Consider the following 22,422-nt stretch of genomic DNA (forward strand, 5'->3'; position numbering starts at 1 on the left):
AATTTATTCTATAGGACACTGGTAACCAATGAAGTTCTTTTAGGATTGGGGATCTGCGAGACCTCCTATTTGTACGTGTTAAAATTCTGGCTGCAGAGTTTTGTACTAATTGCAGTCGAGAGAGCTCCTTCTGGTTTAGGCATAAAAATAAACTATTACAATAGTCTAAACGCGAAGACACAAAGGCATGAATGATAAGCTCCAAATCATTTCTTGAAACCATATTTCTAAGTTTCGAGATTTTCCTTAATTGAAAGAAGCAGTTTCTCGTCAGCTGCTTGCAGTGCTGCACTAACGACATGTCTTTGTCGAGGATAACACCCAAATTTCAATTCTAAAGCAATTCTAAATAGCATTCTATGCAAGTGTCATGTGTTGTAAATCAAAATTAGAGCACCATCCTCTAGGGAAATAACACAGACAAGCTTGACCTCTGCCAAATTTGTGACTGTGTTCAGCGATTCGAATATAAAGCTTACAAAATGTTTAACACAAACTAGCGGCAAGACCCAGAATCTGCCCTACAGCTAAATTTACAGTCAGGAGCCGCTGGTTAAAACACAAGCTAGCAGCCCTTTGCAAAGAACCCTTCATTCTTGGAGTCCTGCGGTTGACTGATGAGTGCCTTCACATCTCACCTTGGTGTTAGATTGCATGCTGTTCTGTTCCCAAAAGGGATGTTTCCTGTTTCTGATTGGAAAATTCGATGCTTAACAGGTGAATAGGCACTGGGGATGTGCTGATCTACAATGATCAAATGCATTGCTCTTTCTGTATCTTTTGTTGTCTGCATATTTATTTGCGGTCATGGCCTAGTTATTTGCTGTGCTAAGAGCATGTGAGAACTTGATGTGACTGATCTACAATTAGTGGACTATTGTGATGCAACCACTTTGCCCATAATTAAACATGCACACTATTAATACAGTACGTTTTTGATGCATTTTAAATTAGAGGGAATCAAACGTGCAATGTACAAATATATACAGTCATGCTCTGTAAACCTGTAAGCTTTGAATTTCACATCTTTGGTGATGAGGCACTTCCTCTATACAAAGTTACAGGAAACAGAGAGAGCTCAGAGCCAGCTATTCTGCGTCAACATTATTATCACACTCAGACCAACTAGCCACAAGCAAAACGGGCGCCTTGCACTCTTCATCAAAGCTGTATACTTTACTAGCTATCATCAAAGCTAACTGTAGAACAGTCAGTTTATACTGACTAAACAACCGTATAAACTTTTTTAAACTGGAAAAACAACCATTCCAATCATAATGAGTTTTGAAAGTCTACCGACCAAATCTGAAGTGATGTGCTGGAACTCTGGAAACTTGGCTGACTATCTCAAAAAAGTGAGTTCATCCAATTGTTCTTCTGACTTAAGAGCTAGATGCATTCAATTAAAGGGAAATATATTGAAAGCAGTTCTTAACATTAATAAAGTTTAGCATCTAACATGTAATGACAATGCTCTTTGAAAGGGTAATCTTTGTAGATCTTTTTTGAGTCGCACTGTTGTTCTTCAGTTGCTGTGCTCAAGTGTGGCTGATAGATTGCCACGCAATGTGGTTTTCCAAACATGTCTATTTGATGGTGTCATGTTTCTGATAAGCTCAGTTATAGCCTTGTCTTGCAATCTTTGTCAAATGCACCATTATGTCAAAAAGTATATTGTAAATTAGAAATGTATATTAAAGAAAAACCGATACAGTTTGTGTTTTTTCAAAATGATATATGATATAAATGAGTTTAAGTGTGAAGCATGACTACAGAGCAGTTTTCAGTTATCACACATATTTTGTGTTTTCAGATGAAACTGCTGGGGTGTGACAGGGTGGTGAAGAAAAGTAATATGAATGGTGCAAGATTCTTGGTAAGTCTTTTTGTCTCTCTTTAACACATATACTACAACTCAGAGTCAGACCTTACTTACAACTGAAATCTATACTGCATATAATCATCATTAAACAATGTACAGTACTGCACATAGGTTATAGATTCTTCTTCTTCAAAAAAAGTTTAAAGGCAGTTATTCATCTTTAATTTTATTGTGCCATTAGGAAATACATTAACGGTTTCAATGTATTTTCAAAATGCATTTCCAAACATTCAATTTGCCTTTAATAATCCAGTGATTTTTGAATGCACAAGTAGTACAGAAGGCATGGTCCACACAGACCATGAAATGGTGAGAGAACGGATCTCACCATCGCATCCATCTGGGATTACATGAAGAGAATAAATGACTCAGAATAAGTCATTGACTCAGAATAAGTCAAATGAATCTTCTCTAAGCAGCTTGAAAAACCTACCTGCAAAGTTATCTTAAAAACTGTGGGCAGGTGTACAATTAAGTGATAAATAAAATCTATTTATGACATTATTTTTCAAACATCCCCATAATGTATTTTTCACAAGTGCCTAAAACCTTTCACAGTATTAAAGTTTTGCATATATTTAACACAGATGTTACAAAGTGTTCTTATGAATTTAGTCTCACTCTTTTTTTATGTCTCTTCATATAATCCCAGATGAACTTGATGAGATCAGGTTTCTGTGTGGACCAAACCATCTATTGATTCACTCCTTGTGCATACAAAATCCTGTTCAGTTATTGCAATTAATGGCACAAGTACAGTAATGTTGGGAAACATAAATAGATTCCCTAGGAGCACACTTAAGAAAAAGCACAATCTTCTTAAAAATATTTTGGTGGAAAATCGAACATGCCAAAGACTTTTGCACAGTACTTTATGCCCCGAAATGCTTAGACATGTCAAATCAATATAGAAATAATAATTCCTGTTTTAATCTTGTTCTAGAACATGAATGATAAGGACATGAAGAGGTTCCCCACAGCACATATCCCGTAAGTTTAAGATCAACAACATGAACAAAATCTCACAGAGATGGCAAACTGTATAAATGAAACATATTGGCTAATGATAAAAGGCATGCGCCTACTGGCTCTGCTCTTAGCAGACACTTTTAACCAAAGTATAGCAAATCTTATTTAATCAGTTCATGCTTTCCATTGAAAATCGAACACATGATCGTGGCTTTCGTAGCACTATACTCCACTGTTTGAGCTACAGAAATGCTAATTATAACCACTGTCAAATACAAGACACCAAAAAGCCTGCAGGTAGAGTTCTAAAAAATCACCTAAATTTACAAAGTGACTAACCATCAATTAGACAGTTTGCACTTTACATAATAAATCTCTAATTTAAACTTGCTTCCAAATATAGATGGAAAAATAAAATATATATTTTGTTAAGCTGGTAATAATCATTGCTATTTCTTTACTTTTGTTTTACTATTTGGAAGATTTATCACAAAGATCTGCAAAGATATTAACCAGAATAACAAACAAAAGAAGAGTCTGTTTCATAGGTAAGCAACATGAGTACTTCATAATTACGTTTTTCTTTTTTGTAAAAAAAAAAAAAAAAAAAACTTTTCTTCATGTTTGAGAGTTTGTAATTTTAAAATGTTGTCTTGACTAGATCAGATCATCGTATGCCTCCAAACCAAGGTAACTAACTCTTGTGTGGCTACATAAACAACGGTGGTTATACTTAACCCATTACACACACAAACTAAAATTTTTCAATTTCTTTGGGGGGGAAATGCAGAACATAGTCCAGCAGGTTGGGATTCTGATGAATTTGTAAGTTGCTATGTTATACTTTTTAAAAGCCTTCTCGACCCCATTTATGGACATCATTATTAAATGCAAAAAGTGCATTTATTTTTTTTCAGGACCAAGAAGAAAGTGACAATGACTACGAGGAGCCAGATAATAATGCTTGTGAAGACGATTACATATGCGCAGAATCATGTGATATTGGGGAAGTTGACAATTATGATGATGATGACTATGAACCACCGCCTAGTGAAATACCCTCTGAAGTACCGACTCACTTTCGTGTTCCAAAGCCTCTGGGTGATGGTGATTATTTAGGTAACTCATAATGCAAAAAAAATAAAAAAATATATATATATATATATATATATCACTATGCACACGAAGAAAAGAAACCATGTATCAGAGGATTCACTCTATATATTCTGTGGCTCTGTGTAGACAGTGGCCCACGTGGTTCTGCAAGACCACCCCAGAACAACAAGTCAACATCTCTTTCCAAAGGGCTTATTAATGTAAGTAAAAATCTTTAGACATTCTCAAACTCATCTTATGCTGTAATGTCCTGCACTAGTAAAGCTTTTCTTTACGTTCAGATATCTAAGCCTCCATCACGACCGGATCCCTCTCCACACAGGCCTTTCGTTCCCCCTAATCAATGTGAGTGGGTTAAATTTCATATTCCTTTAATATGAAATCATGTCTGAATGTTCTGTAAATCATATCCACAGCCAAACCTGGTCCAGCTGTGCCAAGGGTAGACCGTAGTAAGAAACCTGGCTCATCTAATGAGTCAAAAAAAGATACTGGCAAACCAGGTACCATTCAGAATTTTTTTTCAAAACCTTCTTTATTGTATGCTAATCACATTTGCCTTAACTTAAACATTTTAATGTAAATCCTTACAGCAAGAAACACCTTACCAATGCCACCTAAATCAGCAACATTTCCCACACAAAGGTAAGTATCTTTATCAACAACTTGCATTCGTTAAGTCGGAAATCAGTAACACATCCTTTTTTTTTTTCAATCTTCAACACAGGTTTGACATACAACGAAGGGAAGAGATTCCTCCTCCACCTTTACAAGTAAATGTGATGATGGGGCAGGTTAGTGCAATCATTTACTACCTGTAATCATGACAGGAGGCATCTTAACACAGAAACAATCTGTAAACCTCAGACATGCAGTTAGGCTTGACAGCCACAAGATGGCACTGTTGTGGTTTGTTTGACAATGAAGCTAAAAGGAAATTCAACAGTCCAGTCTTGAGCATCACAGAAACTACAAAAAAATCCTACTGTAATAATGAGGGCGACGACATACTAGACCACGCTGTAAAGGCTATTTTTTTGTTATGCACTCAGGACATGGATCCAGAGTGGTATGTGGGGCAAATGACACGAGCAGAGGCAGAAGTCTCACTCAGACACGTGAATAAAGTGAGTTCCACCACTCCCTTCCTTCATCAAAATTGTATAAAATGTGGAATAAATAAGCTTTTGTGAGATAATTATGTGGAATTATTATATGGAATTATAATATATATATAACAAAAGATATTTGCCGTGTATAACAAAAAGGGGGAAAAAAATAGAGAAAATAAGTGTATGATGAAATGAAGACACAATGAAGCTACTGAGTGATGGACAAGCTCTCTTTTTTTAGGATGGCACTTTCTTGGTGAGAGACAGCTCAAAGGGCTGCACAGAGCAGCCATACACACTCATGGTGCTGCACCAGCAAAAAGTGTACAACATCCAGATCCGCTTCCTTGGAAGCAGTGATGGCTATTCCCTAGGCACAGGCCTAAATGGCATTGAGGTAAAGTATCTGTTGATTATGACAGAAATAAAATAGTCATCCGATTTTTGAATATATATTTTTTTGTTTTGTTTTGTTTTTTGTATTTTTTGTATTTGATACATAAGGCTTTTATGGCTCATTTAATACAATATACAGGCGAATGTGGAGCTCATGATCAACACAAATTTATTCAAAGGGCTAAAGTAAGTAAAACATGCAATTTGGTGCAATTGTTGATGTTTATATGGACAAAGCTTAAAGGGTTAGTTCACCCACAAATTATGTCATCAATGACTCGTGTCATTACATGCCCGTAAGACCTCTGTTCATCTTCGGAACACAGTTTAAGATATTTTAGATTTAGTCCAAGAGTTTTCTGTCCCTCCATTTAAAATGTATGTACGGTTATACTGTCCTTGTCCTGAAAGGAAATAAAGACATCATCAAAGTAGTCCTTGTGACATCAGTGGGTTAGGCCCCGTCCACACTACTGCGTTTTCGTTTAAAAACGGAGACCTTTTGCTACGTTTGCACCTCCCGTCCACACTAAAACGGGAAAAACGAAGACCTAAAACGGATAAGTTTAGAAACGCTGCAGCTGCGTTTTGAAACTCCGGAGGGCGTTTTAGTGTGGACGAGACAAAACGGAGGAGTTTACAAACGATGACCCAGAGGCTCACGCTCGGCTCTATGATTGGGTGTCATTAGTCATGACGTGTCCTTCCCTGATTCGCCAACCACTGTTTACACCGGCGCGCGCATGCCCAGTGGTGGTGAATGGTCACGTGATCTGCGTTTTCAGTCGTTTTAATGTGGACGGAGATCAATTCTAATACGCAGACAAAACGCTGGTGTGGACGGAGATCGTATTCGTTTTAATTCTCCGTTTTTAAACGAAAACGCAGTAGTGTGAACGGGGCCTTAGTTAGAGTTTTTGGAAGCATCCAAAATACATTTTGGTCCAAAATAACAAAAACTACAACTTTATTCAGTATTGTATCCCTGCTGACATGTGACATGTATTGACTGGTGTGTCCGTGTATTCGGGTTCAAATAAATATCGCTAATAAATATTAAACTAAATATTTTTAGTTTTCAACTAAAAACTTTTTATTTATAATAAAATGCTTTTAGTTGAAAACGGTGTTGTGTAAAAGCCTTCTTAGTTTTATACTAAGGGTAAATTTACACTATAATGATGTACAAAAAATGTATGTTTTTTTCTTTTTACAGATTACAATGTTATCAAAACGATCACTGTTATCACAAATCCAAGAAACGACTAAAACTGCTGTATTATGAATGCCAGGCCAGTAGTTGGCGATGTCACTTTGTAAAGAAAGACCACACGCTTATACACATTCGCATTCAAACGTGCATGCCTATAGACTAAACACTACAAACGCGTGTGCATGCCCTCACCGTTTTCAGATTCACATTTTTATAGTTTACATTAAGGTACAGTACCGATAACGGTATAATTTTTTAAAACTTGCACATTGAAACCTGCTTTCAAAAGTTTGCGTTTTCAGGCCACCAAAACGCCGTAGTGGTGTAAATGAACAGCCAAAACCACTTTTAGTTGAAAACAGTATTGCGTAAATGGGCCCTTTAAGGCCTAAAAAGTAAGATACGATAGGTATAGAATATCAATCAGACGATTGAAGGCATGATGATTGTGAGGCCTTTTAGAGGCCTTTGTGTATCTAATAGTAGGCTTCATAGGGTTAAATAAAAACCCAAAGCAACTGTAAAGAGTGAAGTGTGTGTTAGATTATCCACTGTGGTGATTGTTATTGGTTCAGTAATCAATTGACTAACACGTGTGTCACAGAATTTCTCCAGTGTCATGGACATGGTCTCGCACCACTCAAAGACCCCACTGGTTCTGATAGACGGAATGGAGCGTGGAGCTGGACCTCAGCGGCAGTGCTGTCTTATGCACCCAGCAGGTTACTGACCCACAGAACAATCTTAATAATAATACCCAGTTAGCATCATAATTCTGACTGGGTTCCAGTGTCAAAAAGACTTTAATGGAATTTAGACACTTTGTCTAAATAAAGAGCATGCAGCAGGATATGCAGCAGGATATGCAAGAAGCACTCATCTCTCCTTCAGAAAAATTAACAGTCTTCACAAAGTATATGATTCAATTAATAAATCATATTTAGTTTGATTCCATCAGACAGGACTGTCTTAACTTTTTAAACTTTTTAAAATTTTTAAACACTTTCAAATGTTAAAATCAAGAGGCATTTTTACATTCAATGTTAGCTAGTGGCAACTTTACTTATAAACTCATTGTACATTTGTCTGTTTTAACTTAAATATGTCTAATGCTTTTAGCGTTTGATCTTAATATTGCCTGATTAAATTGTGCTGTTTAAGTATATTATAATAAACTCCACCTTACAAGTGTACTTCTTTGAGTAACATATTCAGTCTTCCATCATCTGTGCACCGCTTAACCATGTTGGGGTTTCCACATCAGTCTGGAGGCACGCCATTTTTTCAGGGTGTGTGAAGCACACGGTCAGGTTACACTGCAGCAGCTGGGTCTTCACTGAAAACAAAGGGTGTATTGGTTTAACATACAGCAAGAACACCACAAGAAGAGACCCTCTTATTCCATTATGACTTACTGAAACATAACCAGCACAAACAGGTTATGTTTACTGTAATCAAAGCATATAAATAGAAGCATTCTGTTATGTATTATGCAAAGGTTACTGTTAACGTTCATCCAAAAGAAAACAATATTTTACACAGTAATCAATCTAAATTGATTTACTGGATTTTTCAGGGCTTGATAATGCACAAAAAGAGCCATCAACCCAAATGCAGGTAACAAAAGATGCTCAAATACGTATACAAAGATGCTAATGCTTGACTGGATATACTGGGCTCAGCAATCGATGCAGCCAATATGTTTTCATGCCAAACTTCATGGCTCTATGATATAATCAAATTAATTATTATTGGCAGCCCTAGAGGATTCGGGGGATGTTCTGGGTGTCGATGTGTTTGTGTTAGCACTGACGGCGGGCACAGATTAATGTCTTAGCTCTGGCTCCTCGCTAACTGTCACTCCTGGCAAGGATGGCACATTTTCTTATTTTTTATTTTTTCAAGTAATATCCATTTGAAAGCTACCAGAAGAATTTCTGCCAGCACTCTAGAAAGAGGAACTTTAAAACAAAGTACATTTCAGAATTGTCAAAACATGGGTGTATAATTACATTTCACAAGGTTAAATATTAAAGAAAGTAAGGCTGGGACTATTGAGGTCCAACTGTCACCAAGTCACTGAATTATGCTGACAATAATAAAAAAAAAAAATTCAAACTTATTTACCTTCCAATCGGTCCATAAATTCTGACATTAAATCCAACTGCTTCAAGATATAATCTAGGCCAGCTGAGGCTCCGTGTTCACTGTTCTTGGTGGCATTTCCCTCAGACTCCATCTGTAAGTCCATTACATACAGAAGTAAGATAATGATATCATATAATCATTTATACGGTCACTATCTGTGTTAAAGGGATGACACACACACACACACAAAAAAAAAAAAAAAAAAAAAAATCTAAAAATTTAACTCACATCCCTTCTTAGAAAAAACAGCATTTTGGAACAAATTTTACAAACCTTGTGATTGTGAAGCTCGGAACGGGGGTTGTAAAATGGTTTAGCAAATAGCAAACAAAATAAATCATTAAACTCATTTGGAAGAACACTGAAATCTGCATACAAACATAATATAATGACCTGAACATTCAGACGTATATGACATTAGATGAATCAGATTCACAATTATAATGTTTGCTTTGTTGATACGTTTATTAAATTTGTGCAAGGTATAATAACCATGTAAAATCACAAATATATATGGCAACATTAATAACTGGCTAATCTAGATTCTAAGCATTTAACAATATTAACAACATCAGGTCTTTTTCTAAACTAAAACTTGAATCTATTCTTGGGGGATATTATGTTCTTGAGCATCAGGATGACATTTTTTATCTTGCCCATCTGTGGGACCACAGATGACATCTTTGCACTTGAGAAACTCATTCTCCAGACTCTTGAGGGATTCAGCCAGATCTTGACTGGTGCGGAGTACAACCATATCATAAGCCATCCAAGACAAATTTACTGAGGACGAAGAAAATGATTGTTGACAAAGTACAGCATTATCATTATACAGAATGCACTATATTAGTTTGTTAGGCTAACGTTACCTGAAATATTTTCCATTTGTTCAGTCATCTTCTCCAAATGTTTGTTCAGTTGTAAATTCTCACGACCGAAATCCTCACATAACTGCACACTCGAAATATCTTCAGACATCTAAAAACCATCAAACTCCGTAACTCCAGCTGAATTGTTGTTAGGCTACTTAACCTCTCATATTAAACTAGTTTGATTTGGATCAATTATGGATTAAATATGAACAAGTTGTAAATGTAGGCCTGCATAAGTTAATCAGTTCGTCTTTCGACACCAGTTTTCGCCCGTCACTCAAATATAGACATGGTTTCATCAGGCCAAAGTAAGAGTGCTTTAAATTACGTTAATAAATTAATATATGTAAGTAGATTACAGAATTCACAGCGTAAGCGGGTTACCTTGGTAATGTAGCGAACTACAGACAACATTTGATGCTCCTTGTTTTATTGCGACAGCTTACAGTTCAGCGTCGAGCTCGATCAATGCACGCGACACGCAGATTTAACGGCTCTCTCTTGCGTCAGTCGCGTGCACGCACACACATACCTAGTGTAATCAGAACATGTCTGGTGTAATCAACTCGAATATATTTATATATATATTTTTTTAATCTCCTGCCTTAGCTTAAAAACAACGATTCATCGATTAATTTATGACGTCCCGGCGTGGATAAACAAACAAGTAAATAAGACTTATTTACTTGTTCAAAGCAATAAGGTAACGTTAACTTACGAGAGGCTGTGCTGTATCTTAAGTGCCTGCCTGCAACCTTTTGAAACTTTTTCATGAATAAATTAATTATAAAATTAAAATAATAAAAGAGCTTACTCAACAAATAAATAAATAAATACATTTTTTAAAAGTTTTTATATATATATTTCCACTGGAATTGAGCTGTATGTTGTAGGTTTTTGGTTGTAACAGAAAATTCCATTGTATCAGGCAAAAGTCTGAATGCCTTCAGGTGAAGAGGAGTGCAAGGGTGGGTGAGCTGTGTCAGGAAGAGCCTAAACACGTGGAAGCTTTCAGCAAGGTGGGGCTGAGGAGGTGCTATATATGCATAAAACAGGTGCAACAAGTGACAATGTTGATACAGCAGAAGAAAGCACAATAGCTTTGAGAGAGGACACAAGCAGAACAGTGCTAGAGCTCCTGAAAATATTGCTAGACCATACGGTAAAAAAAGAAGAACAGTCATCAGAGAGAGAGAGAGAGAAGAAAAAACACCTTAAAGACTTTTTTTTTAATCCCAAGTGGAGCACCATCAGGATCACTGAGCAATGACATCCTATGAATCTCAAGGTCAGTCTCCAGCTAGATGTGGGCCTCAGTTCCCTAGCTTGGGACAGGAACCTCCAGAATTGAGTATGTACAGCGACAGCTACTATCCCCCTCCATCACTGCCGAGTCCACAGCGAGCGAACCCTACCTCATATGAACTCGGAGACTATGCTGCCTCATCGCCTAACCCCTACCTGTGGTTCAACAGCCCAGGGATGAACAGCGCTCCTTATCTGGGAGGAACGCCTGGCCCTGCAGGACCTTCTTTTGTTCCCCAGCACTACGGCATGCAAAGGCCCTATTTGGGACCTGGGGGACCAGGTGTTCCTGCTGGTGATCTGAGCTGGTTCTCCATGCCCTCTCAAGAGGATCTTATGAAGCTGGTCAGGCCACCTTATTCATACTCTGCTCTTATTGCGATGGCCATTCATGGTGCACCGGAACGCCGCCTCACTCTAAGTCAGATTTATCAGTATGTTGCAGATAACTTCCCTTTTTACAACAAGAGCAAAGCGGGATGGCAGAACTCTATTCGTCACAACCTCTCTCTGAACGACTGTTTCAAAAAGGTTCCGCGAGATGAGGATGATCCAGGTGAGTTTTTGCAGCTCTTTGATTCCTTAAAAACATTACAAATGACTGAATTATTGTTTGTTACATAAATAAAGTAGTTTATATATATATATATATATATATATATATATATATATATATATATAGTTGTGAAATTTTTCTTCTAAAGTGTAGGAAACTCAGAAGCATGTGTGTGTGTGTGTGTGTGTATATATATATATATACAGTATATACATACACATACACAATATTAGTAACTATATAAACATTACAAATTATATTTTATCATTTAGAATATTATTTATAGAAATATTAAATATATATTTAAATACAAATAATTAATAATAATAATAAAAAATACGTATATATATATATATATATATATATATATATATATATATATATATTAAACTGTATTTAATGTGAAATTTCCCTCTCATTTTAAAGGTAAGGGCAATTACTGGACCCTAGATCCAAACTGTGAAAAAATGTTTGACAATGGCAACTTCAGACGCAAGAGGAAGAGAAAGTCTGACTGTCTCCCAGAGAAGAGCAGTTCTGGAGGAAATCTGAGCTCTGAGTCAGGAGACAGTAATGGAAGGGGCAGCCCGAAAAATCAAGCTGTTGACATTTCCACTTCGCCTGAAAAGGGCCCTTCACCAACATCCACGGGTCCATCGCCATGCTTGAGCAACTTCCTGACTGAGATGTCTGGGGTCACGGCTGGCTCTCTCGATATGGAAGGAGATCCCCTGAACCGTCCCTTTATGCTCAGTCTGCCAGTGGACGGAGTACAAAGAGCCTCACAACCCACAGGCTTTAGCACCTACTCCCCCAGCTCAACAGTGTCTGAGTGGGCATCACCTCTGCCCCCACCGCCATCCATTTCCCCATCACCTTCCCACTCCACCTTAAGTTTCAACGGGCCCAGTCTTAGTCAGTTTAATGGGCATTTCTACCCTGGTTTGAGCTCGACGGGTATTCTTTACCCCCGGGAGGGCACAGAGGTATAGGAGGGGAAGCGAGTGACACCGAGAAGAGACAAACTGAATGATCAATTCATTCTATAGACTCTGGGGGCAAAAAAAAAAGAACACTCTTGTTTTCCTGAAACAATACACTGCTATATGGCCTAACCGAACTCCTCTGAGTTCTGTGGGCGCAAGATACGAATGAATTCCCACAGGAATGGCCTAGTCAGCATGAGATATGACAGGCTGACTCTAGCAAAGGCCCCTGTTATCAGCAGCTCCGACCTGAGGTCAGCTGCTGACATCAAGCGATTCTACGCACCTAATTCTTTAACTCATATTACTGAAACCGAATTCATGCGCCTGTAATGAAAGCCAACTGATGAATCACGTATTTTGTGGGCAGAGAAAGTCCAGCTAAAATACATATGGTGAAGCAGATTTTCTCTGCTGCATGCTGGTATTGTAATATGATACTGTCGGTCTTTGTATTTTAACCTGACAATGTGTTGTTTATTGTAAAGTTGGGTATGTGTGAATGTTTGAGTATAGTTTATTTTATTTTATTTTATTTTATTTTATTTTACTATGAGGTCGCTAAAAGGGTGTAAATTGATTCTTTTTAATAAAAAAAAATATGTGAAATAAAATTGACTTGGATATTATTCAGTTGAATAATGTTATTTATTAAACAAAAACAACAAAAAAAACTTTTAATTTTATCAAAAGGAAACTTTGACTCGGATTTAGTGTCCATGGAAAAGAAGATGACCTTGAAAAAACTAGAACTTGTTTCACCAGGTCACTCTTAACTGTCACTCCTTCCAGAGACTTTCACTATGCTGATGGCTACTGCTGATCCCACAGTTTTCGGCAGTGCTTCAATTATACATAAAATTTGTGATGATGACATGGTAGATAATAAGTTGTAAGACAGCACTAGTTGCTCGAGATGAGAACTTGATATTTTTGTTTAGTTAACAAAAAAAATTGATACAGCCAGACAGTGACTGATGGTTAACAGATTTAAGTCCTGCTGATTCCCGTTCCATTAATGTGGAGACAGACACAAATGGAAAGCTCATTATTTTTTTATATATAGTGACTTCAATTTTAATGTTGGTTTTTGTTCCAAACGTCACAGGCTGTTTAAACTTAGGATAAAAATATTAGGACACTTTTTGGTTGTCAGCTTTAACGTAATGGTGATTAATACCCGAGATTACACAGCTAATGTCTGTATTGTAACATGATTATTTTTATGTACAAGTGAGCTTGTGTTTAAATTAAATGAGCGACAGCTTCAGTGATGATCAGGGGAGCGCTTTTCTTTCTGTTTATATCCCTTTTACTGTTTGAATAAACTTTTTTTTCATGCTCCTGAAAAACCCATAACATTCACGTACACTGCAAAGTTTTAGTAGTAAGAACTGCATTGTACACTTCATTCCCACTAACTGCATTAATTAAGTGAGAATGATCCACTAAAATTAACTCATTAAAGTGTGATGATTGACATTGTCACAGTGATAACCACTATAGTAGTAAAATAGCAATGGATGGGAAATAAATCTAACAAGTCAAATAGATTTATGCATTTTATTACAGACTTAAATAATAATAATTTAAATAAATAATGAAATAAAAAAAGTTACATAAACTAAGTATTTGTAAGCAATTTACCCAGCACTGGATGTACACCACGAAAGAAAAGACTATCGCAACTTTCGTTTCATGATGACTTTAAAGGTTGGTATGGTACTGAGAATTATGAAAATGTATTTTGGTATTCACAACTCAATTACAACCCAAATAACCTGTCTCTGTTATTACATTAAACATGTATAGTAAATAAATACGTGTGCCACAGATATATTAATAAAAATACAACAAACAAATGAAATTAAGCAAAGAAAATAAAGTAGGCATAATTTTAATACCTATAAGGTTATGTGTTCAAATACTTTATTTATGAATGTATTTATATAATTAAAACGCATGCTTAAGCCAAAAAAATACAAAGACATGACACTATAATAAAGAAACCATACAAATTAAAACCTTTGGTTCAGACAAAATTATTGGCTTGAGGCTTGATTCTGTTTGTCTGTCTATGGTCAAGAGCAATTTCTAGAACTGTGGTGTGTGTTTTTTGTACTGTCAAGACACAAAAAAAATATAAAATGTCTACATGATGGAGGACTTTGTAGGCAACTTGCACCACGTTGCTAAGGTCACCAACAGACATGTTGTATCAGTAAATCAGCTATCTTGACAGATATGAATTCATTTGGCAGTTTCTGACAGTCTTTACCTGACTGGAGGGTACCTTTAAGCAGGTACAAATTTACCACGAAAGACCTCAGCTCAGATCATATAACAACTGTTTTGCATAACAGCTCACAACACACCCAAGCAGATCTTAAAATTATTTTTTAGGAATTAATCAAATCTGGATTTCAACATTTTTCTTCTTTGAATGCGTGTGAGCAGAAGCTTACACGCATAGAGAATGAGCCCAGAAGCAAATTCATGCCTAAAGGGATTACCTCTTCAGATGGAGAAATTGATATAGTATAAAATCTGAGGATTTATTACTAAGGCCATTCTTTAGTTAATGTAACATGCAAAACACATACCATTATTCAGCACTTCAAAGAATCATTTGCAATATTGGATTTATCTGGCCTGTGAATATGTTTCTAGGAAAAAAGAGAAAAACAAACATTATACACACGAAAGGGAACCACAGATGAAAGTTATTGTGACAGAAAAGTACTTTGCTGATATCATATTTGCATATGACATACATCTTTGCTTATTTTTATGGATCAGTGCAAGTATTTCTCGACATATCGTGTATATTTCATTGCCAGTCGAGTACCAGACTAAAAGCAGCTGTGGCAGGTGAAAGTAGGGAAGAAGAACTTGTTCTACTTTGTACCGTATGCTTCAAATGTGCCAAAAGAAACAGAAGGAACACTAAGTCGAACAAAACCTGACAATAAAGCAAATTTAAGGAAAGTTGGCTTTTGGTTGAAAACTACACCCTCTCACTGAACTGTAATGATGCAAATTACCAACTGCTTATTTTGCCAGTGGAAATGCACTGTGCTTTCTTTTTCTCCTGTCTATAAAGGCATCTTGAGATTTATTTTCCACCTTGAGACTGATTTACAAGCACTGACCTCTCAATGGAAATACACATTAAAATGTAAAAGAATATAATTCCACAGATTAATTTCACTCTGTAAAACTGTATAGCCCTTTCAATGAAAATCTCTTCTGAGTATGCACAACAGATGTCTACAATTACATTCATGAATTTAACAGACGCAAAGTGATTCACAAATCAAAAATGTCTGTCTCACCATAAGCATGTGATATAATTAATATTTATATAAAATATTGTATTTAAAGCTCTTATCATCCGTTATTTTATAGTCAACAGTTTTATTTAATCTGTTTTCAAAAGCTTTATTTTTATTTTATTTTATTATGCATTGCTTGTTTTTATTGCAATCTCCCCAAAAGGGGAGATTGCAGTAAATAGTCGACGACAACATACAAGGAAACGAACAAGGTGAGTAGAAAGCAATAGTAAACAGTCCACAATAACAATAGTTTCTTGCACTTGTGAAGAAGATGATAGCACGCGAAGCATGAGGGCCACTATGCAAATAAAAAAAATGAAACCAAAATGAATGAATTAAAACAAAACAAAACAAAAACGAATTGCTACAGCAGTCTACAAAGACGTCAAACTGGTTCACATAGGTACATTTTGTGAGCTTCTGTAGGGGCGATGTGTTAAAGGTCAGTAATCACTTATTATCACAAATGTATTTTGTACATTTGTTTTAGTCTTATTTCGCTCAATCAATATCCATTCCCCAACCACACTATTTCCTGTAGCCTTGAGGCAGAATTAATTCTCAACAGTATAATGTGATTAAAATCTTCTATAAATCTTCTGTTACACCTGCTGCCTGTTATGTGGCACACACCTGTCTCTCAAACGGAATATACCAAAACAATGTGTTCAAGACCCTGCTGCTGGATTTTATGACATATTACCAGCCAATAACAGTCAGTACTGAAGCCATTACTGACTTCCAGGAAAACAAACAAAACAAAAACCAAAAAAAAAAAAAATCTTGGCTCTGATATTGTTAGTCTTGGCTCTGACATACATATATACAACAATAAACCCTTAGATTAATATTTATGTAAAAAAAAAAGAATGTTTTATACAAGTATGACACTGTCAGTAATGATGGAAGTAATGGCTTTTAATAAATCATAACAGTACCATTCAAAAGTTTATGGTCAGTAAGAATTTAAGAAATTTACGAACTTGTATTCAGCAAGGATGCATTAAATTGATCAAACGTGACAGTAAAGACATTTATAAAGTTACAAAAGATTTCAATTTCACATAAATACTTTTCATGGGGAAAAATAATCTCAGGGGCAGCCCATTCTCACCCCCAAGGCGTCACTTAACTGACGCCTTGGGAAGCATTTGGACATGCTTCAATATCTGACGCGCCTTGGGAAGCATTTGGACATGACGCTTATCTGACGCTTTAGGCGCCCTTTAGCGTCAGTTAGATGACGCCCTAGGATCGCGTGTACCCTACCCCCACCCCACACCTAAACCTAACCGCGTCCTCTAACTGACGCTTTCCTTTAGCGTCAGTTAGATGACGCTGTAGGATCGCATCATGTAAGTGACGCTAAAGGGCGCCTAAAACGTCAAATATTGAAGCATGGTCAAAGGTGACGCCTTGGGGTGAGAATGCGTTGTCAGGGGATGGTGGGTTCAACAAAAATATGCAGATCAGCATATCAGATCAAATCAGCATTTCTGAAGGATCGTTGACTCTGGAGACTAATGATGCTGAAAATGTTGCTTTCCCATCACAGGAATAAACATTATTTTAAATTGTACAATACTGCTGTTTTTACTGTATTTTTGATTAAATAAAAATATGAAATGGGGATCCCTGCTCTTTCTCTCTTTGCATCAAGGGCTTGAAAAGTTTGAAGAGATCCTGTGTTAATTATTCAATGCATTGTATTAACTAAAGTACCACAGTTTTACCATCCGTTATCACCATGGTACAGCCATTGTTCTGTAAGGGTTATCTCTCTTAGCCCGAGTATTTAGCCCAATCATTATTTTTAAATATGCTCATTCATTCTTAATGCCACAATAGAAAAGCTGAAGAATCCTTAGAACAACCCAAAATAGTCTGTTTTGGAGTCAAATTCATAGGATTTCAGTTCAGTATTAGTGTGGGAGAGGGTTACGTCAAGGATGACAGTAAGTCGGGTGCATTCCAGCTGGTTCTGTGTAGTGTTGATAGGGTAAACTCTAAACAGACATGAACAAATCCATCAGGACTTTGACATGTTTCGAGGAAGGGGCCGGTGAACTGAAATTGAACCGTTAAAAGGTGATGAAAGAACTGATAAGCTTCAAGCTTTAAGGCTGTTTGTTTTTCAGAGTCAATTCATTATATTTTAAACGAGGAACACGGTACATCGGTGATAACAACCTCCCTAAAGGGCAATGCACCCTCCTGTCAACTACTACAACCTCAAAACCAAAACAGCAAGCACGTGCTGCACTGTTATTGGCTAAACATTATTGACTGATTAGTGATGTTTAGTAAACCAACCCCTGGCAGAGAGATGATGCTCTGATTCACTGAATCAGGCAGGAGAAAGACCATCCAGGTCCAGGTCATTGTTGTGTGTAAATACTCGAACACACTTTAGACGCATGCTAAGGAGACACAGGATAAAAAGCCTGTCCTTGAATTATTGGCGCGCATACACATAGCTAACCTTCTACAAAGTCATGTTAACGTTTTTCTGACATGATTAAGTTTGAATGACAATGACTTACTCATTCCTTTTGATTGCGCTTCCTCTCTATCTCTCTCACACACAACACATTTAAAATTGTACAGCATCTAAAGGATGGAACATACATAAGCTTTTTTTTAAAAAAAGACAAGAAATATTGTATTAATTAATTTAATGAAAAAAACTAATAATTTGGAAACATTTAATATTACGAAGAGAAAACATATAATTTAATTGATAACTTTTATACTATAATTGGTATAATTTCAAAATTAATTTGATAAATATTTTATATATTACATATTTGATTCAGTTATTTAAATTGAATCAGTTGTTCCGTGAATTTAGACAATAATTTTAAGAGAGACAAGCAATCCATATCATCTGAACACTCAGACTAAATCAGGAAATAAGAAAAAAAAATGCCAAGAAAAGGTTCAATTTCTCTTTCTCCTTTGTCCTTAAGGAAAATCCAATTAATGACAGAAGAAACCATGATCCATTGAGTGAATCCAACAAGACGTTCATCAAGAGGAAAACAGAACAGAAGACAACAATAATTCCATATCTACTGTCCAAAGTCATATTCCATCTCCACATGAAAGCATTCATCCTTCTGTATATCTGGGAAGCACAGAGCTCTAACTGAACTGACATGTACCAGGGCTTATATAGAATATTTAGTGAAAATAGTGTTGGGAGACAACAAACACTTTAGTATAATGAACTGTTCTGTGTTATTTTCCCCCCTAAAATATTTGACATGTCAACATGACAAAAACAAAACTCCATGAGTGTTAAGAGGTATTTGGCCCCGACTCTGCAGGCTCCCTGCTGATTTCAAACATCATGGCTGTTTATTAGTTTCAACAGCTAACAGTTGGGATGTTTCATAAGCAAATATAATGTCCCACAGATCCCTCACCATATCCTTGAGAATCAGGCTTATGGTTGATGTGATCTACAAACCCTGATATTCATCTAATCCTTTGTTCTGATCATTGCATGGTTTGTAATCCGGTTTAAATGACAGCACAGCAAGCCGTTGTGACATTCTTGGTGTGTGTCATTTGCTCCCTCTAGTGCTTGAAAGAGTACAGTGCCTGTGTAATTCAGTAACTCCTCAGAAGAGGGTGGGTCAATCAAAATAATGTTTAGCATCATGGTAAAACAGGTTTGCCTTATCTCGGATTATAAGTGTTTCCTGACATCATCTTGTCACAATATTCAATTAAATGTTGCATCAACAAGATGGGTCAGCTAAATTCTCATTCGCTTTGTCATGTGGATACCTGAAAGGAAACTATACTTCAACAAAAAGGGAAATGATACCTAGTGTTCATACTAATCGGGTATATAGTACTTGGAGAAAGCAATCTGTTGTGTTAGCATTCTTGTTAGCATAGCAAATGTGTGAGTCTCAGGAAGGAAGTATGCAACCTGCTTTTTGCTGTCTTTACTCATGGTAGCTCATTCCAAATAGAGGATACTATCAAATATATGTCAAAGGAAATAAATGCTATTTGCTCCCAAAATGGTGTAGTCATTTTATTTACCAACATGGTCTACTCTAACTGAACCAAACCTTGGCTGAATTTGAAATCGCCCCCATACCCTCATTCACTATTCCCACCTATTCCAGTAATATAGTCTATAGTAAATGGAAACAAGTAGCAAATTTGCACACTGAGTGCAGTGGCATTTTCTTGTAAGACGCTGGAATATATTCGATGTGACACTCACACTTACAGTGTATGGCTAGAGTGTACACTATTGAGGTGCATTATAGGATTGAAGTACACACAATAATGTCTGCTATGGTTTCAGACACCACTACAAATGCCTGTTCCTTCAAATAGTGCACTATGTAAGTGTATTGGAGCCATTTCGGAGTGCTCGGTTCTGAAAAAAACTCAAAATGCTTAAGAAAGCATAGAATGCAGATTATTTAGTTGTTTTCTCAATATTCTCTGGGGAAAAAAGTATATGATTATCATTTATTCAATCTTAAAATGGATTTGTAGCTCTGGGATTTAACTCACTTTGCGTGAAACTCAATTAAATGAACCTATCAAGCCACCAGGAGAAAGTCTAACTTAGATAAAATTAATAGGTCAGCCACGTTTTAAAAACAGATCTGTTATCAATACTGATTTACTATTTAACAAAGTATTTTGTGCAAATCCAAATGGGAAAATACAAAGCATTTTTTTTTTTTTTTTTTTTTTTTTAAATGTAGACATCATATTTGATGGAAATATAATTTTACACCTATTCTAAGAAACCTTCTTACATGTTAGGTCTTCACCCATAAATGTGACCTTTAAATGATCTAACAATGTCATGAGTCCAGAAGCATGTATGCACTGATGCATGCTCATCAGGCTGGTTTCCTCACTCTAATGCACTGACTTGGCCTAAGGTAAGATGTGGGCACCACATGCAGCATTCATCAACATACACCAACATGGCGCCACAGTGATGGGGCTAGAAAAGACTTTCCTATGGAAATAAATGATGTGCTTTTCCTAGACACTGAGATGTCAAATAGATTCATGCTGTTGGGCTGTCTCTGAGCCCTTTTCCCTCATTTACACTCACTGATTTACATTAGGCATGCAATGTGCCTGTAAATAAAGATAAATTAGCTTCCTGGGGGGAAATGTGATTTTCATGCATGTCACTTAATTGTGTATTATATATATGACTACTTTATTTAATCACAAATCCCTAATGTATCATACAGTAGCTAAGCAAACAGATAAATTGTTAATAAACAACAAAAAAATCATCATAGGTTGAAAATGATTAATGAGAACAAAAGAGATATTAAAAATGTAACTGTCATTGGCTTTTTACAAGAGAAATTTGCAAATTCCAAGAGTTATATGCTGCGTTCATGTGCTATGGTAATTATGGTAAATACCAAAAGCCGACGTGGAAAATTCACATGAACACCCCCTCATGTGGTATTTTCCACTGGGCAACTCGTAGAATATTTTGATGGACGAGTTGCCGAGATGAGATAACCTTTGAACTTTTCAAAATGGCAAAGATCACCGCAAGAGTCGTGAATGGTAAAAATATATACTATTCATGATCTAGAAAATATATAGCATATTATTTACCTTTTGAGTTTTGATAAATAATTTTCTTGCTGTTGCAGATGACTTAAGCAATGTAAAATAGTTTTAGCTAAATAACAGGTCTGGATCTCCATCTTTTTACCACATTGCGACAACAAAAGCACTTGAACGCAACACACTGGTAAATACCAGTTCACAAGTGGAAAATATCCTACTTTCCATAGCATGTGAACGCAGCATAATACATTTTACCAAAAACGGAGGTCCAAACAAGACCATGCTACAATCACTATATAGGGGGGCTATACTGTCTCATTATAGGGCTATGGAGTTTTCCTAAAGCAATAGTCATGGTTAATGCAACATATGCCACTAGAACTAGAAATGATTTAAAGGAGAGAAATACAGCAGGATAGAGACCCAGAGAACTGCAGTATTTCACTAGAGTAAAAATAGTGTTTTAAACTGTCAACAAAATGGACCAGTTTATGTTCTTTTAACCTTGACTTGTGGTTGCCAGGTTACTGTCTCGTACTCCAGTGACCTGGCCTGTAGCGTGCTGTTTAAGGGATAGGAAACAGCTATGTGGAGAAAGCAGATGTGTACAGGGCAGAAACATGTAAATGAATGGTGTGCTTGACAGTGAGGGGAAAAGCAAGGGGGAGAAAGAGTGTATTTGTCTGAAGGTGGTTGCATTGTAATATATATATATAAGTCATTTATTAAACCATTTAGAAGAAAATCAAAGAAAGCTAAATATGTTTAGAAATATGAGCTATTACAATAGGCTATTAACAATATGTATATATATATATATATATATATATATATATATATATATATATATATATATATATATATTGTAAACAGTAAATTGAGATTGCTAATATCAGAGAGCAAATCCAGTTCATTTGCATGTTCGAAAATTAAAGCTTTGTAT

The 22,422-nt window shown here is 36.3% G+C and overlaps 3 protein-coding genes across 4 annotated transcripts; 2 read left to right on the top strand and 1 right to left on the bottom strand.

Annotated features, from left to right (window-relative positions):
- Positions 1-1,121: 1,121 nt before the first annotated feature.
- lcp2b (lymphocyte cytosolic protein 2b) lies at positions 1,122-7,870 on the top strand. 2 transcript variants are annotated; one of them, XM_039664574.2, is made up of 15 exons: positions 1,122-1,355; positions 1,814-1,876; positions 2,826-2,872; positions 3,334-3,399; positions 3,513-3,541; positions 3,642-3,676; positions 3,769-3,970; positions 4,094-4,167; positions 4,249-4,312; positions 4,384-4,470; positions 4,561-4,612; positions 4,695-4,761; positions 5,020-5,094; positions 5,321-5,476; positions 7,293-7,870. In XM_039664574.2, the coding sequence occupies exons 1-15, from the start codon at positions 1,278-1,280 to the stop codon at positions 7,416-7,418; spliced, it is 1,221 nt and encodes a 406-aa protein (XP_039520508.1). In that variant the 5' UTR covers positions 1,122-1,277; the 3' UTR covers positions 7,419-7,870. The 2 variants fall into 2 exon arrangements, with proteins under 2 accessions (XP_039520508.1, XP_088991032.1); XM_089134906.1 differs by having other exon boundaries at positions 4,258-4,312.
- Positions 7,871-9,430: 1,560 nt separating this feature from the next.
- Positions 9,431-10,372, bottom strand: syce3 (synaptonemal complex central element protein 3). The gene is made up of 3 exons (XM_039664580.2): positions 10,093-10,372; positions 9,706-9,814; positions 9,431-9,619 (listed from the first exon to the last, which is right to left on the bottom strand). The coding sequence occupies exons 1-3, from the start codon at positions 10,120-10,122 to the stop codon at positions 9,438-9,440; spliced, it is 321 nt and encodes a 106-aa protein (XP_039520514.1). The 5' UTR covers positions 10,123-10,372; the 3' UTR covers positions 9,431-9,437.
- Positions 10,373-10,672: 300 nt separating this feature from the next.
- Positions 10,673-13,891, top strand: foxi3b (forkhead box I3b). The gene is made up of 2 exons (XM_039664575.2): positions 10,673-11,569; positions 11,996-13,891. Exons 1-2 carry the CDS (start codon positions 10,975-10,977, stop codon positions 12,559-12,561), a joined length of 1,161 nt encoding a protein of 386 aa, XP_039520509.1. The 5' UTR covers positions 10,673-10,974; the 3' UTR covers positions 12,562-13,891.
- The last annotated feature ends 8,531 nt before the right edge of the window (positions 13,892-22,422 follow it).

Source organism: Pimephales promelas, chromosome 9 (genome assembly GCF_988280905.1).
Source record: "Pimephales promelas chromosome 9, fPimPro1.hap1.1, whole genome shotgun sequence".
Lineage (NCBI taxonomy): Eukaryota > Metazoa > Chordata > Actinopteri > Cypriniformes > Leuciscidae > Pimephales > Pimephales promelas.